Source organism: Oncorhynchus mykiss, chromosome 15 (genome assembly GCF_013265735.2).
Source record: "Oncorhynchus mykiss isolate Arlee chromosome 15, USDA_OmykA_1.1, whole genome shotgun sequence".
NCBI classification, from domain to species: domain Eukaryota; kingdom Metazoa; phylum Chordata; class Actinopteri; order Salmoniformes; family Salmonidae; genus Oncorhynchus; species Oncorhynchus mykiss.
The window spans coordinates 51152066-51169884 of record NC_048579.1 but is presented as its reverse complement, the minus strand read 5'-3'; the positions used below and the strand labels follow the sequence as shown (position 1 = coordinate 51169884).

The following is a 17819-nucleotide window of genomic DNA, read 5'->3' as shown; positions in this document are numbered from 1 at the left end:
AAGGTAATTACTTGACACATTGGAAAGAATTAACAAAAAAACAGAGCAAACTAGAATGCTATTTGGCCCTAAACAGAGAGTACACAATGGCAGAATACCTGACCACTGTGACTGACCCAAACTTAAGGAAAGCTTTGACTATGTACAGACTTAGTGAGCATAGCCTTGCTATTGAGAAAGGCCGCCGTAGGCAGACATGGCTCTCAAGAGAAGACAGGCTATGTGCTCACTGCCCACAAAATTAGGTGGAAACTGAGCTGCACTTCCTAACCTCCTGCCCAATGTATGACCATATTAGAGAGACATATTTCCCTCAGATTACACAGATCCACAAAGAATTTGAAAACAAATCCAATTTTGATAAACTCCCATATCTACTGGTTGAAATTCCACAGTGTGCCATCACAGCAGCAAGATTTGTGACCTGTTGCCACAAGAAAAGGGCAACCAGTGAAGAACAAACACCATTGTAAATACAACCCATATTTATGCTTATTTATTTTCCCCTGTGTACTTTAACCATTTGTACATTGTTACAACACTGTATATTTGAAACTTCTGTATGTGTAATGTTTACTGTTAATTTGTATTGTTTATTTCACTTTTGTATATTATCTACCTCACTTGCTTTGGCAATGTTAACACATGTTTCCCATGCCAATAAAGCCCCTTGAATTGAGAGAGAGAGAGAGGGAGAGAGAGAGAGAGGGAGAGAGAGAGAGAGAGAGAGAGGGAGAGAGAGTGAGAGAGAGAGAGAGAGAGATGCAAACATAGACTGTTCATAGACTACCACAACATTACATTACATGGACGTTAGCCTGTATAGATCCACTGGCCCTTGATCTGTCTTGACTGATATAATGTGTGTGTGTCTAATGTGTGTGTGTGTGTGTCAATGTGTGTTCCTTCATGCATGTGTGTGTATGTATATGTGCTTGTGTGTGCGTGCGTGTGTGTCTGCAGAGAGGACACAAGGCCAGGTGTTGTATAACCCAATCAATGTTGCCTAATTCCTCCTAACCCTCTTTACATCGTAACAGGGATCAACTTAGTCAATGTTGCTGAACAATGTTTGTGTGTACATGTGTGTGTGTTTATATGTGTGTGTTTTCTTTTCTTGTTGTTGTGGTGCGGATCAGGAGATCATTGCCTTCTAGTATGGACAAGTAACACTAAGAACAGGTGGGTTGGATTGACTGGCTTGGGGCCGATCATCACATTAGGCCTGGGACTGGTTGGTTCTGTGTCGGGGTAAAACCCAGGGGTAAGAGTCAGGTTAACAGACTCATTAGTACCATAGAGCTCCCAGCTCACTGAGACTGTGTCAAAGGTGGGTGTGTGGTTAGTCTGGTACAGAGCCATACGTATGGTCCTGTAGTGAGGTACAGATGTAGGATCTTAATTTGACCTATATTGTCTCAACAAAATAATCCTGCAGAAACAGGATTTTTACGTTTAGCCCACATTGTTGCTTGATCGGTGGTTGGGCTATTAGCTGGCCAAAAGTAGGCTTCATGAAAAGTGCAATACTGTTAAAATAACCGTGTGTTAGTTTTGGTTTTCAGCAAATTTATGTAAAACACAAAGCTCATCTGCATTTCCTGCGGTGCAGGAAAATTCTCATCAACGAAAGAGTGATCCATTTAAGATCCGACATATGTAAATTGCACTGTGTCTGGTATTCTGGTTCATCAGCTATGTGCGTGAGAGGCTATAGTCGCCTAGCACACGTGAAGACTCAGTGACTGAAGACTGTAGAATTAGTAACCAGATAGAATTACTTCTAATTCTATAGATGGTGCACCCAATTCATCAAAATACTCTCTAGTGCTACACTGCCCAGTAGGCCTATATCACAGTATTCTCCAGTATCCAGTCAAGCAGAGTACTCTGGAGTACATTGTTCCATATAGCCTCTCAGTGCAAAGACACCATAAGCTAGTACTATAGAGGGAGTATCCCATCATGGTAAAGCATTTTTTATTTGGTTTTTATTTCACCTTTATTTAACCATGTAGGCCAGTTGAGAACAAGTTCTCTTTTACAACTGCGACCTGACCAAGATAAAGCAAAGCAGTGTGACACAAACAACACAGAGTTACACATGGAATAAACAAAAGTACAGTCAATAACACAATAGAAAAATCTATGTACAGTCTGTGCAAATGTAGTATGATTAGGGAGGTATGGCGATAAATAGGCCATAGTGGCAAAATAATTACAATTTAGCAATTAAACACTGGAGTGATAGATGTGCAGAAGATGAATGTATTTGTAGAGATAATGGGGTGCAAAGGAGCAAAAAAAAAAAAACAATATGGGGATGAGGTAGTTGGGTGGGCTATTTATAGATGGGCTGTGTATAGGTGCGATGATCGGTAAACTGCTCTGACAGCTGATGCTTAAAGTTAGTGAGGGAGATATAAGACTCCAGCGTCAGTGATTTTTGCAATTCGTTCCAGTCATTGGCAGCAGAGAACTGGAAGGAAAGGTGGCTAAAGAGGAGTAGACTTTGGGGGTGACTAGTGAAATATACCTGCTGGAGCGCTTGCTACACCCACAAGTTCACATGAGGGGATGGGACAGGGCCAAGGTTGGCAGAACCACAGCACAGCAGGCATGAGCCTGAGAATCAGATCCACTGTTGTATCTACTGTAGCCTTTCAGCCCCAGGAGGCCTTAAATCCCCCTCTCTAAAGCTGCTGCCTGCTGCCTCCCTGTTACAGACCTTTACAGCCTTTCACATGGCCCTGCTAGCTTAGTTAGGTTACTGTAACTGTACAGCAGTAAAACATCTCTACGGTTATTATCGCTCTCAGAGAAACGACTGTAACAGCCGACCATGTTGATAAGATCTGGTCAAATGTGATGTGGTGGTAGTATATGAACAGTCTACGTGTGCATCACTCTCTCTATCTCTCTCTGTGTATCTCTCTCCCGCCGTTCACAATGCATTTACGGTGTGGCTGTGATTGCCCTTGACCTGTAGGTGCAAAGCTCATCTGCCCTGAGTGACCTGCTCCTCAGTTATCTCCTGCAGAGCACATCCTGTTAGTGGCTTTAGCTGCGTGCTGCTGTGCTCCTCAGTTCTGTACTCATCTGTGCTCTTATGCACTCTGTACCCCTGCACTGAAGTGTGACACATATCCACCAGAGACACAGAGGGGCTGTGAAGAACGATGCGTTGCCTCTGTGTTGTTGTGTTACTGAACCGTGTATCTTATCATCTCTGTCTCCATGAAGACGATTCATCTGGGGATTGTGACGAAGACGCTGCTTCGTGTTTGTTGTTGTTGTTTTTGTTGTTGTGTTATGTTGTCAACTTCATTTGAATCCTACGTGAAGCAGAACATTACGATTCGAGCTAGGAGTTTGTCGGCCATTTCAGATGGCTTCAGTCTATGTTTATCTAGTCATGATAGGTTCAGTGACCCCAACAAGACCCCTGCACCTTTATTTAAAGTCATGATCTGTGACCCCGACAAGACCCCTGCACCTTTACTTAAAGTCACGATCAGTGACCCCAACAAGACCCCTGCACCTTTTTTTAAAGTCACGATCAGTGACCCCAACAAGACCCCTGCACCTTTTTTTAAAGTCACAATCAGTGACCCCAACAAGACCCCTGCACCTTTTTTTAAAGTCACGATCAGTGACCCCAACAAGACCCCTGCACCTTTTTTTAAAGTCACGATCTGTGACCCCGACAAGACCCCTGCACGTTTATCTAAAGACATGATCGTTTCACTGAGCCCAACAACACCATTGAATTTAACATACACACTTGACCGGTGATATTTGTGAATGTTTTTCACTGTGGTTGTTAAAGTGCCAGGTGAATCAGGTCAGAGATTGCAGCCTGGACAAGACAGGAAGCCATGCTGATGACTGTTGAATAATAGAGGCTGTGATCTAAAATATACTTTTTGTGCCAGTCCAGCCCGTTAGTGATCAGAGAGTACTGCAGGAGAAACGAGCCATTCACAGCTTCTAGTTTCCGTTAGAGATTTTTATTGAAACTTTATTTAACTAGGCAAGTCAGTTAAGAACAAATTCTTATTTTTAATGACGGCCTAAGAACAGTGGGTTAACTGCCTGTTCAGGGGCAGAACGACAGATTTGTACCTTGTCAGCTCGGGGATTTTAACTTGCAACCTTTCGGTTACTAGTCCAACACTCTAGCCACTAGGCTACCTGCCTCTAACCACTAGGCTACCCTGCCGTCCCGAGATGGGAATTGTGGCTTTGCATCTTTACAGTGTGATCTTACTTCAAACAGCGCAGTATAATTTTTATGTCATTATCGATGTACTGAGCATACTGCTGCGCTCCTGTGCTATGCTTTGTCCCAGAGGTGATGCTGGCCGATGCTGTTGGCTGCTTATGCAGTTTTCTCAATAATGCAAACTGTTATTTTTTTCCCGCACAGATCCACTTACCTGTGAAACATGGTTTTCAACATCTCTCTTTCTCTCTCTCTCTCTCTCTCTCCCTCTCTCTCTCTCTCTCTCTCTCTCTCTCTCTCTCTCTCTCTCTCTCTCTCTCTCTCTCTCTCACTCTCACACACTCAGCCCTGGGATGAAGAGAGGGAGGGTGGGAGGATAGGGGGGAAGAGGGAGGGTGGGAGGATAGGGGGAAAGAGAGAGAGAGGGAGGGGGAGCAGCGACCAGGAATATCAGGATTTAAGAGTGCATGAATTACCGCTCTACAGCGGGTTACGTAAGAGCTGCCGTCAGAACAGGGGATCACAGGGAGCAGAGAGAGAAGGAAAGCAGAGAGGAAGGCAGAGAGAGAGAGAAGGGACAGAGGCAGGGAGTAAAGAGAGAGAGAGTAGAGAGAAAAAGGCATTGTGCAGAGATTGCAGGGACAGGCAGATTACAGAGTGGCTACGATCCACAGCGCACCAGCGACATGGGCCACACACAGACCTCTTTGTCTCCACTCAGGGAGTGAAGAGACGAGACTAGGACTGGGAAGAGGACAGGACACTGTGAGAGGAAGTGATTTGAAGAACAACTGTGTTTCTGCAGCTTTTGCTGGGGCACCTTGAGTGGCGGGGCGGTAAGGGACCAGCTGTGAGTGTCATCTGGCCATGAGAGAGTGACGGAGAAAGGACATCTACTGCTACTGAGGACGTCTTGGTATCTTCCTCTCCTGCCTGTCCCCATGTCTAGAGGAGGTAGGCCCCCGGGTGGGTGGGCCCCAATGTGGCCCCTGGCGTGTGCACTGACCCTGGCTGCATGCTCGTCGGTCAGCCCCCTCCTCCAAGAGACCACCTCTGATCCTCCCATTGCTACAGAGACACAGACTGGAGTATGGACACAGCCAGAGCTTCAGACAAAGGCACAGACTGTGGCACAGACACAGACAGAACCACAGACACAGCCTAAGCTACAGACTGAGTCCCCAACAGAGTTAGAGTCACAGGCAGCTACCATCAACCACACAGGTGAGTCCGAGTTCTCCTGGACTGATGTCTAATACTGCTACAAACTAATACTACAGACAAACTTGTGTTGTGTTTCTGGTGTGTACTACTTTATGCTTGCAGGTGCAAGTGGGCCTATGTTGTTGCTTGTTTGTCCGCAGGTTCATGTCTCACGGTTTCCCTATCTGTACACAGAATGGCAGTATCAGCCGTCATATGAGAGCTTAAGTAGTGTGCAGGTGTTATTGACTTGTCTAAATGTTATTAGAATCCAAAGTGAAGCAGTTCCGACTCAGAACTTCCTAATCAGAGCCTGGGGGGGTTCGTGGCTTCAGGTGCTGTGGTTGTGATGTCTCGTTATGTCCACTGTTCAGTTGCACTGCCTAAAGAGAAATCAGCAAGATGCCACTATGGTGCTGCTGTGTGCATAAGTTAGCAGTTAGTGGGGCATCCCATGCCCCCTCTCTCTCTCTCTCTCTCTCTCTCTCTCTCTCTCTCTCTCTCTCTCTCTCTCTCTCTCTCTCTCTCTCTCTCTCTCTCTATCTGCCTTTCTCTCTCTCTCGCTCTCTTTCTCTCTCTATGTCTCTCTCTGTCTCTCCCTCTCTCTCTCTCTCTCTCTCTCTCTCTCTCTCTCTCTCTCTCTCTCTCTCTCTCTCTCTCTCTCTCTATCTCCCTTTCTCTCTCTCTCGCTCTCTTTCTCTCTCTATGTCTCTCTCTGTCTCTCCCTCTCTCTCTCTCTCTCTCTCTCTCTCTCTCTCTCTCTCTCTCTCTCACACACACACACACACACACACACACACACACACTAGTGCTCACACACTAATACACAGTCCCACCACCCACACGTGCATGGCATAAACACGTGCATACACACAGACAGAAATGGACACACACTAACCACAACGATGTAAATCTCCTTAAAGGTTTAAAAAACACACAGTTGGTTTCATAACAGCAGCTTTCTCTCTCTCTCTCTCTCTCTCTCTCTCTCTTTCACTCTCCCCGTGGGAATACATATTTAATATTAGATAACGCTGGTCAACAGCACACTTCCCATCAGCCCTCTCTTCTCTATGCCTCAGAATTCTCTTTCTGGGCAGAATCGTGAGCAGCTCCCCTGTGACTAGACTGCCCTGGTCCCTACCAGTACACTCTGTAAATAGCATATTTGTATAGCCATTAGGGGGTCAATGGTAGTGATGGATTTGTAGTTTTATCTCCCTACTTTATCTCCCTTTTCCATTCCATTAGTTGTTTTGCTAGCAGGGGAGAGTGTGTATAGTGCAGTTGTGGCACAGGAATGGGCAAAAATAACAAAATACAATTACGAAATACCATAAAGATCAATGTATCAAAATAAACTACAAAATACTTGTATTTTGTAAAGTATTTTATTATAAAATACAAAAATGCCAGGCCGAACAGCAGGAACATTCTCAGTAATAGTTACAGAAACGTTTGACTTGCTATGACTGTGATATGTTCTTGTTTATCTTCCTTAGTTGAATACACTGACTGTAAGTCATATCTGCTAAATGACCAAAATGTAAATGTACAGTATATGAACATACCAAAATGAACTGCAAAGCAGTATTGGCCTTGTTTTGGGACGGAGCTCATTAGAATAATACTCAGCATGCTATGCAATTATTCATTTTTTACATGACATTTATATTTAGTTTATTTTGCAGACACTCTTATCACACCATAGTGCCATCAGACTTCTGATACCAATGCAGGGTGCAGTGGTGTAAAGTACTTAAGTACAAATACTTTAAAGTACTACTTAAGTAGATTTTGGGGGTATCTGTACTTTACTATTTATATTTTTGATTACTTTTACTTTCACTTCACTACATTCCTAAAAAAAAGAATGTACTTTTTACTCCATACATTTTCCCTGACACCCAAAAGTACTTGTTACATTTTTTTAATGCTTAGCAGGACAGGAAAATGGTCACTCACTTATCAAGAGAACACTTTCACGTTTCACTTTTACCTGAGTCAATTTCTATGAAGGTATCTTTACTTTTTATGACAATTGTGTACTTTCCCCACCACTGATAGGGTGAAAAGGGGCTACAAAATTGTAAACCACTTAAATGTTTCTTATAGAAAAGTATTTTGAAAATACAAATTACAGCTCTCGAAACGATCTTGTTTCAAAAATACTGTACATTAGAGTGTAATTCAGCTCAGAGGGATAATGGACCGAGAGTTAATGGAACTGACTCTCAGATCCATGTTCCACAGCTGAAACAATGCAGACATTCTAATTGGGGAGGTCTAGCTGCTGTCAGTCAGTCTAGCAGCCTCTGCTGGCACACAACCAGTCCTCTTATTACCAGTCACCGCATGGTCAGAAGACCCGAGCTATGTTTAACCAATAGGTCCAGCCTCACAAGGCACAGGTCCAGCCCTTAACAGAGAGAGAGAGAGGGGATAGGTGGAGTGAGGAAGGGAGCGAGAAGACAAACATAGTTCTCGAGATAAAGTTATCGTCGGTTATTATTAGAGGGAAAGGTTAGAGGGAACACCAACTCTCTTCTCATCAGCCATTCGTTCTTAAAAACAGAGAGAGAGTGAGAATGAGACACACCATTCACTCTCAATCCTGGCCCATGGGACCCAAAGGGTTGTTTTTTTGCCCTAGCACTACACACCTGATTCAAATCATCAAAGCCTTTTGATGAGTTGATCATTTGAATCAGCTTTCTAGTGCTAGTAATGCAAAAAAAACAAAAATGTGCACGCCTTTGGGTCCCCAGGACCAGGATTGAGAACCAGTGTGAAACACATATCCAGGACGCTCATCTAGAACTCAGCGAGGATTCAGAGAAATAGAGAGTTCTACAGTGAGGGAGGGCAGCACCTTGTTTCCACTCATCCCTGTCATTCCTCTATCCCTACCTCACCCCTCTCACGCTACGTGGAGTGTTTAAGGGGATTCGGTCATTGGCCGTGTCAGAGAGTAACGGAGAGAGACCGCAGGGATAGACTGCTGCAACCTCACCCTCTGATGGAGAGAGGGATGAGATGGATGAGAGAGCGAGAGAGAGAGAGAGAGAGAGAGAGAGAGAGAGAGAGCACAGTCAGCCTATGACGTCGGTCAGTGTGGGAGTTGGAAGGTTTACTACAGAGAGGTATCCCTGACAGACAGAGAGAGAAATAGGATAGATAGAGGGGGTGAGAAAAGGAGAGAATACAAAAGAGAGAATACAAACATAAGAGGGCAGTTTGTTTAGCAAAATGTTGACTGTCTGAAACAGAAGACAGTAGAACACCAGGCTAATCAGGTGGTTTAGCCTCTACCGCTTCATGTATTAGGTCAATAGGGGTTACTCAGCTTCAGGGTTGCTAACCCACATGAAAAAACATGACAGTTTACTATGGAATAGTACAGTACTTACACTGTAGTATCCCTCGATCATGTGCAATACTTACTATGTTGTAGTATTCTGTAGGATACTACAGTACATGCTGCAGTATTATCAAAAAAACAAACATCACAACACAGAAATAACATTACAACTCAGTATCAGTACTGCTCTCTGCTGGTTCACTAGTTTATTGGTTCATTGGTTCATTGGGATCCCCATTCGCTTTTGCCGAAGCAGCATGGAAAAATACTACAGTAATGTCTGCAAAAACACTACAGTAAAAACGACAGTATACTACAGTCTGCAAAAAAACACTAAAATAAATACTATAGTATTTATACCATAGTATAGTATAGTTATTTTTTTATGCTGGAAATCCCGTTAACTTTCCCCAAAATCCAGAAATCCTGTTTGAAGGATTCCGGATTTACTGCTTATTCCCCTCTGTTTAGGGAATCTTCCGACGGGGCTTTCTGGAAAACCTGGGAATTTGGGGAAAGTTACCTCAAGATTTCAACCCTAATTTAGATGGAGGGATGATGCTATGTTAGAGAAGTGGTAATATCTAGATTACAGAGGTTGTTGTGGCCTCTGGGATGTGTAATATGCCAGGTGGTCCAGCAGCCTTCTCTGCCTTGCTGCAGGGCAACACAGGGAGTGTATGGTCAGTAGTGAAGCAGCTCTAAGCGAAGAGTGAGTGTGTGTGTGTGTGTGTGTGTGTGTGCGCGCGTGCGTGCGTGTGTACATGAGTGTTTTTGTGTGTGGATGAATCTTTAATGGTGGCCCTAATCTTTATTTAATCAGGCACTATTCTGAGCGCCTATCTGTCAGGACCCTGAGGCGGAGAGGGAGATAGGGAACATCAAGAATAGAGAAGAAAGGGGCGGTTGTTATGTTGTGAGAGTCAGGTTGCCAGGTTGGCTGCTGGCAGCCCACGGTTTTGCCATGCCAGCTAAGCCCTGTGAATGGCGGCCCACTGGAGATAAGCTGATCAGAATGAGACAGACCCAACATTCACCCAGCAGCCAAACCCAGCAGTCGAACACAACAATATAAATAGTACTCTAATGGCAGTTCAAAGTCCACTCCACAAGATATTAGAGTGGAAGGGGTATTTTCTGAGCTGTGCAGGGAACATCCCAATACACATTGATCTGTAGGTCCACTAATATAGACTTTAGCTCAGTTGGCTAACACAATCTTGAGTTGTGCAGACAACTCGGGTTCAATACTGGTCTGTCACGTGTGAGTGTGTGTGTGTGTGTGTTGGGAGGGGAGGCATATGGCTTAGGGGCTGCATTCCTGATTAAACTCTATGATGACTCAGGTCTTAGCTTGGCTGGTGTGTATGTGCGTGTGTGTGTGTGTGTGTGTGTGTGTGTGTGTGTATGCATGTGCGTGTGTGTGTGTGTGTGTGTATGTGTGTGTGTGTGTGTGTGCGCGTGCTTGCGTGCGTGCGTGCGTGTGTGTGTGCGTGCGTGTGTGTATTTGTGTGTATCAGGGCATGAATATATGAAAGCAGATGCTGCATGGTGATGCAGATTCAATCCTATGCTGGACTCAGTAGGGAAAATGAACTGCCGTGCACCCTCTGCACGCGTGTCTGTCATATTGTTATCCACATGTTTGTATGTGTGCCTGTCTTGGCTTTTATCCAGTGTGTGTGTGTGTGTGTGTGTGTGTGTGTGTGTGTGTGTGTGTGTGTGTGTGTGTGTGTGTGTGTGTGTGTGTGTGTGTCTGTGTGTGTGTGTGTGTGTGTGTGTTTGGGAGAAGAGAGAGAGTAAAGCCCTAGTGCAGTAGTATCAACATCCTTCATCCCCTCGTGGCTAGCTAGCTCTCTCTCTCTCTCTCTCTCTCTCTCTCTCTCTCTCTCTCTTAGCCCCCCTCTCTCTCTGCACCGCTGCAGAACAAAAAATCCCCCCATCTGTCATGTCTAATCAACAGACAGCAGCCTGCATGCTTTCAGGGTCTTAGACCACTAATAACCTCACGACACAGAAATAACATTACAACTCAGCATCAGTACTGCTCTCTGCTGGATCGATTGTTTATTGGTTTATTGGTTCATTCGGATCCCCATTCGCTTTTGTCGAAACAGCAACTATTTTTCCTGGGGTCCACAAAAAAAACATAAAACATGATGTTGTGTCTCTAGTATGGTTATGAGATGACCTGCTATTTTCCAATCGATTACCTAACGTTTCATTATTTGATTCAATTAATCAGGCAATAACTAACTCATTAGGAGTCTGAGGCACCGCGGAAGCATTAGTTTATATAGAGCGGCTACCTCCGAATCCACTCTTAAAGATCTGAAGATCTTTTATATCAATAGCAGTCAATCAATTCTTGGTCATCTGCACGAACCCTAGCATAAATGATGAATCAGCAATATACACATTGGCTTAATGATTTACAGTGCCTTGCGAAAGTATTCGGCCCCCTTGAACTTTGCGACCTTTTGCCACATTTCAGGCTTCCAACATAAAGATATAAAACTGTATTTTTTTGTGAAGAATCAACAACAAGTGGGACACAATCATGAAGTGGAACGACATTTATTGGATATTTCAAACTTTTTTAACAAATCAAAAACTGAAAAATTGGGCGTGCAAAATTATTCAGCCCCTTTACTTTCAGTGCAGCAAACTCTCTCCAGAAGTTCAGTGAGGATCTCTGAATGATCCAATGTTGACCTAAATGACTAATGATGATAAATACAATCCACCTGTGTGTAATCAAGTCTCCGTATAAATGCACCTGCACTGTGATAGTCTCAGAGGTCCGTTAAAAGCGCAGAGAGCATCATGAAGAACAAGGAACACACCAGGCAGGTCCGAGATACTGTTGTGAAGAATTTTAAAGTCGGATTTGGATACAAAAAGATTTCCCAAGCTTTAAACATCCCAAGGAGCACTGTGCAAGCGATAATATTGAAATGGAAGGAGTATCAGACTACTGCAAATCTACCAAGACCTGGCCGTCCCTCTAAACTTTCAGCTCATACAAGGAGAAGACTGATCAGAGATGCAGCCAAGAGGCCCATGATCACTCTGGATGAACTGCAGAGATCTACAGCTGAGGTGGGAGACTCTGTCCATAGGACAACAATCAGTCGTATATTGCACAAATCTGGCCTTTATGGAAGAGTGGCAAGAAGAAAGCCATTTCTTAAAGATATCCATAAAAAGTGTCGTTTAAAGTTTGCCACAAGCCACCTGGGAGACACACCAAACATGTGGAAGAAGGTGCTCTGGTCAGATGAAACCAAAATTGAACTTTTTGGCAACAATGCAAAACGTTATGTTTGGCGTAAAAGCAACACAGCTGAACACACCATCCCCACTGTCAAACATGGTGGTGGCAGCATCATGGTTTGGGCCTGCTTTTCTTCAGCAGGGACAGGGAAGATGGTTAAAATTGATGGGAAGATGGATGGAGCCAAATACAGGACCATTCTGGAAGAAACCCTGATGGAGTCTGCAAAAGACCTGAGAGTGGGACAGAGATTTGTCTTCCAACAAGACAATGATCCAAAACATAAAGCAAAATCTACAATGGAATGGTTCAATAATAAACATATCCAGGTGTTAGAATGGCCAAGTCAAAGTCCAGACCTGAATCCAATCGAGAATCTGTGGAAAGAACTGAAAACTGCTGTTCACAAATGCTCTCCATCCAACCTCACTGAGCTCGAGCTGTTTTGCAAGGAGGAATGGGAAAAAATTTCAGTCTCTCGATGTGCAAAACTGATAGAGACATACCCCAAGCGACTTACAGCTGTATTCGCAGCAAAAGGTGGCGCTACAAAGTATTAACTTAAGGGGGCTGAATAATTTTGCACGCCCAATTTTTCAGTTTTTGATTTGTTAAAAAAGTTTGAAATATCCAATAAATGTCGTTCCACTTCATGATTGTGTCCCACTTGTTGTTGATTCTTCACAAAAAAATTACAGTTTTATATCTTTATGTTTGAAGCCTGAAATGTGGCAAAAGGTCGCAAAGTTCAAGGGGGCCGAATACTTTCGAAAGGCACTGTATTTACTAACTGACTAAATAATCACAGAAATACATAACAAACAGTAGATATTGGTTACTAACAATGATATAAAAGTCCCTAGTGGGCTAAGCTGATATGACAGCTTGATAGACAAAAGGAAAGGGGACTGGCAAGCCAACAGCTTGCAGATACAGTGGAGGTATAGCCTGCTACATGATGAGATTATTATGGACGGAAGAGCGAGATTATTTGTATTTGTCAAACGGCAGCCAACACATCTATGATCGTGTCTCCAGAATAAGACCCCCAATATGTATTGGAAGAGAGCATCATGCTAATCACCGTGCACTTTCACCACCCTGTGAAGTTCATCATAACTTATTTCATCTGTAGCCTAATAAACTGCATGCTTCCCCGAGTCATAGTGGGAGGACCACACAACATATCATCGCGTGACTCCAGGTTTACTTCGATATGATGGTTATTATATCCGTATTTGTGCATAAAGGCGTTTCCACCGCCATTTCTTGCATAATTAATTGTTCCGACACAAAAAGATCCCACCTTGTCTAGCGTATTTTCTTTTGTCGACATTTGGAAAGTTTACCGACAAGTTTGCTGTTTCCATCAGGCCTGTCGTGACATTTCTTATCCTACGTACTTTGCTTACATAAAAAGTCTGGATGGAAACCTGGTTACTGATATACAAGAACAGTCTCACAAGTGTCAAATACATTGATATACAAACAATACAACTAAAGAATAATGTGTGTGTAGATTGTTTGTGTTGGAGTGTGATAGTGTGCCTGTGTGTGTGTGTGTTCGTTTGTGTGTGTGTCATTTCACAGTCCATAATGAGCTGTTGTTTTTTGTTGCTCTGTTTTGAGCCAGCTGCAGCTTTGCTAGGTCTTTCTTTGCTGCACTTGACCATATTACCGGACAGTAATCAAGATGGGACAAGACCAGAGCCTGAACAACTACTACAGTTGATTTGTGTCAAAAACGCAGAGCATCTTTTAATAATAGACATACCTCTCCCCATCTTCACAACAACTTTGTCAATATGATTTGACCATGATACTGTAATTGACCACCCAAAGTTATACCTAGGAGTTTAGCTTCCTCAACTTGTTGAGGTTTAGGTCTTAGAGAATGCATTGAACCAAATACAACATTTTTAGTTTTAGATGTATTTAAGACCAGTTTATTATTAATTACCCATTCTGACACAGACTGTAACACCTTATTTAAATTTTCAGTGAGATCACTGGCTTTGGGTGCTGACATGTAGAATGTGGAATCATCCGCATACATAGTCATTCTAGCTTCGTGTAAGACCAGTGTCAAATCATTTGTAAAAATAGAGAAGAGTAATGGCCCAAGGCAACTGCCCTGAGGGACACCGCACTGTACATATCTGATGTTAGAGGAGCTTCCATTAAAGAAAACTCTCTGAGTTCTATTGTGTATTTACAGAGAATTACCTCAACCCCCCTCTCCTTGAAACATATATTTTCCTCAATCTCTTTCTCTCTCTCTGCCCTCTTTCTATAAACAGCAAATTAAACTGTGTACATTTTTTTTTGATTTAAAGTTTTAGATTGAACACTTTTGAGAGTGTATACCTTATGCCAGATATAAACATCAGTAATAAATGAAAATCAAAATATTCTAAACCCTTCCTCTTGTTCTGCTTTTGTAATTCTCATATTCACTCTCTATCTCACTCTCTCGCCAGGTCTGTTGTGTGTGTCCGTGCTTCCCCCGAGGCGCGGGTCATTCTATGTGGAGCATGGGACAGGGGTGTCGGTGGGTACAGTGCTGGCCTTCTGGTGCAGGGAGGGCTACCAGCTGGTGGGCAGTGATAAGATCTCCTGCAGCGTCTGGGCAGGCAAACCCCAGTGGAGTAACTTCCTGCCAGTCTGTGAGGGTGAGACAACACAGTTGGTCCAATCCCTCGCTAGCCCTTTAGCTCCCAGCCTCTTCTCCTATTCTGTGCCCATTTCACCTAGCTCATACACTCCTTCACTAGCTCCCTTCTCCTAGCTGCTACACATTTCTCTTACCCTCTTTTCCTAGCTCCCTACTCCTTGCTCCTATGTACCCCTGCAGTGATCACAGATCTTAAAAAATATATCCGAAGCGACATGATAGGTGAAAGTAATTTGTCAGAGACTCAGTACTGGACTGAATTGACTTGCCTTTGACCTGCCATCCCCTCAGCCATATCGAGGCCAGAGGACCGGGGTCTGCGCGTGGCCGTGTTGGCCTCAGTGGTCAGTGGCATCGTCATCCTGGCAATGTCTCTCTCCTTCATCATCTGCTGCCTGCAGGAACGCACTGGGAAGGACAGGGCCACCAGGAGGGACGGCAGGAGCAGGTACACACAAACACACCCACACTCATTCATAGGCGCAAGCAAGCAAGCACACACACGCACACATTTGAAATGCTTTATTTGAATCCACAAATCACATTTCACATTACAGTCAAGAAGAATTCAAACATTTCATAGGTCATGGATATATCGACACTTGTGGATACAGAAAGCACCTTCTTATCCAAACAATAAGGCTGCCCATGACCACTGACACAGAGCAGTACCTCGTAGGACGCTTTGCCTTTGTGCGATGCAGGCCTGCAACCGGAAAGCACGTACCATCAACCTGGCCGAGACTCCCAAATATCAGCACTATAAGTTTGCACTGATAACCAAGGCTGTTCAGGCGTGACACGAGGGTCTGGTATTTCAGCAACTTGGCAGCAAATGTCTGCTCCATGTAGGCGTCCATGAGCACCTCCCTCTGACTTCCCCCCACAACAACAATATGTGGCATATTTCGTATATTAGAAAACACATTAATATCACACACACACACACACACACACACACACATACACACACACACACACACGCTCCGAACCTTTACCGGAAAGAGGAGACAAGGGTGATATTGATGGAGATGATGATAACCACCTCTCTCCAGGCGTAGAGACACCCGGTCTTCTCGGCGTAGTGAGTGCTGGCTGGAGAGAGAGGAGGGGGACTGGGGCACGTTCCCCCCTCCTAAGATCTTCCACCTGTCACAGCGGCCGGACCTCCGGCTGGCTGCAGAAAGCCCTGTCTACCTGGGGGGCATGGCCGGCTTCGACAACTGTGGATACCAGCGGTGAGAACCTGAGATCTACTGTATGAACCTAAACGTGTTGTAAATATCAATTGAAACCTGCTACAGTATGTACCTTTTATAGACACCAAATATATTGGTTTGTTTCCACTCATTCTAAGGTCTCTCTCTCCTTCTCTCTCTCTAGGAGTCAGGAGAGCCTACTGAAGGCCCCGCTTCCTGGTCTGTTCCGGGCGGAGAGTCAGATCATCTACCCCCACGTGGTGCTCCAGAGAGTCCCCACCCCCACTGCCCCAACTGCCCCAACTGCCCCTGTCTACCCCCACAACATTCCCTCCAACTCCGGATGTGCTCCCTCACAGCCACACCACATGCCCCCATATCCTACCCCGCAGTATCCTATCCACAACTCCACCCCCCAGCGAGTTCCATGGCAAATGCAGCCCCATTGAACTGTCACTGTCCACTCGCTCTCTCCCTCTATGGAGGTCAAGGGTCAATGAGGAAGGATCAAATAACACACTATTCCCTAATAAGTGCGCTACGTTTGAGCAGAGCCCCATGCAGCTAACCTTATACAAGTTTTGGTCAAAAGTAATAAGGAAAAGGAATAAGGTGTTATTTGCCATTTGAGAACAGCCCTCAGACCCCTGTCAGCGAGATGCTTCTACTACTGCAAGGATGGCTGGATGGGACACGTGTTACTGTATATACTGTATGGTATGGACTGACAGAGAGACCAGAGGATCTTTTCCAGCCTCTTCTCTCACTGAGGAAGCCCTTTCTGCTGTTTCTAGTGTATCCACTTGTTGATGTCACTGACTGAAGACTGTGAGATGTTGTTTGGTGGTGGTCCCCAAGTCGCCACCGACCAAAGAAGAAATGGACTTAGCTGAGGAAGGTGGATACAGAAATCATCCCCAATACCATGTATGGGTGTATAATATATTATTCTTAAAGGTTATGAATATGCAAATTCATGTTTTTCATGAAATTGGATGATATTTGGATAAAAGTATGATGGCCAAAGTATGAAAAATGACTGTTTCGTCTACATTGATAAAGTTTGGATTCTTGGATTCAGGTGACATCACCCTAACTCTCTCATTTTAATACACCAATGGTAACATGATATTCTCTTACCTAATTTAAATAAGTACTGCCTTGTAACCAGCATCGGAGAAAGCGTGTTTGCAGAGGGGCGTGGTTTATATAGCTAGATAGCTACTCTACTGGTGTTAGCTAGTCACTGGCTAGCTAGGTCTTCAGCCAGCGTGGAACTAAAGGGGGGACAGGTCGTTCAAAACTCTCAGTTGTCAGGTCAACACATCCGTCAGTGCTACTGTGAACCGCAGCACCAGAAACATGTCAAACGGGAGATGTATAAATCAAATATGTATGTCATTGATGCAATTTCAATGTTGTTTGAGTTGCTTTGTGTATCACTTCCTGGTAGTTAGCCATGAAATAAAAAGTAATTTTCCAACATTTTTAGCATTTATATCCCAAAATAACATAATGGGGGATATTTCTGTCACTCAAAAGGCTATTTTACATGGGAATCAGAATGACTGTTCAGGACATTTCATGATATGAGAAGGCCTTTCAGCAAAGTTCACCCATTATTTCCCCCTATTTGTTCTAAAGCTTTGGACTGAAACTTTGGAGAGCTCCTTACCTGTTGTTGAAGTCTTTGTCGTGTGTTTTTCTACGGTGGTAGGAGACTTGGAACAGTCACACCAACTAACCTGCACTTTATGGATTTTACTGACGGGCTGGCAATAGCAATTGCAAGAACTTTGCGCTGACTATTCCCGCAATATGTTTGTATGAAAAATGGTTTCTACCTAAAAACTGATTAAAGATATTTTTGTTTAGTTGAA

General features: G+C 44.0%; 1 protein-coding gene across 1 annotated transcript; it reads left to right on the top strand.

The window, feature by feature from the left end:
* The first annotated feature begins 4688 nt into the window (after window positions 1–4688).
* Window positions 4689–17819, top strand: LOC110490262. Its single transcript, XM_021563553.2, has 5 exons — window positions 4689–5449; window positions 14547–14738; window positions 15032–15188; window positions 15796–15978; window positions 16124–17819. Exons 1-5 carry the CDS (start codon window positions 5167–5169, stop codon window positions 16386–16388), a joined length of 1080 nt encoding a protein of 359 aa, XP_021419228.2. The 5' UTR covers window positions 4689–5166; the 3' UTR covers window positions 16389–17819.

Bases quoted from the DNA above. Each gene is read 5' to 3' on its own strand.
- LOC110490262 (XM_021563553.2), top strand. From the start codon at position 5,167: ATGTCTAGAGGAGGTAGGCCCCCGGGTGGGTGGGCCCCAATGTGGCCC. The intron at 5,450-14,546 runs GTGAGTCCGAGT...CTCTCTCGCCAG, and splicing joins AGCTACCATCAACCACACAG to GTCTGTTGTGTGTGTCCGTG. The intron at 15,979-16,123 runs GTGAGAACCTGA...CTCTCTCTCTAG, and splicing joins GACAACTGTGGATACCAGCG to GAGTCAGGAGAGCCTACTGA.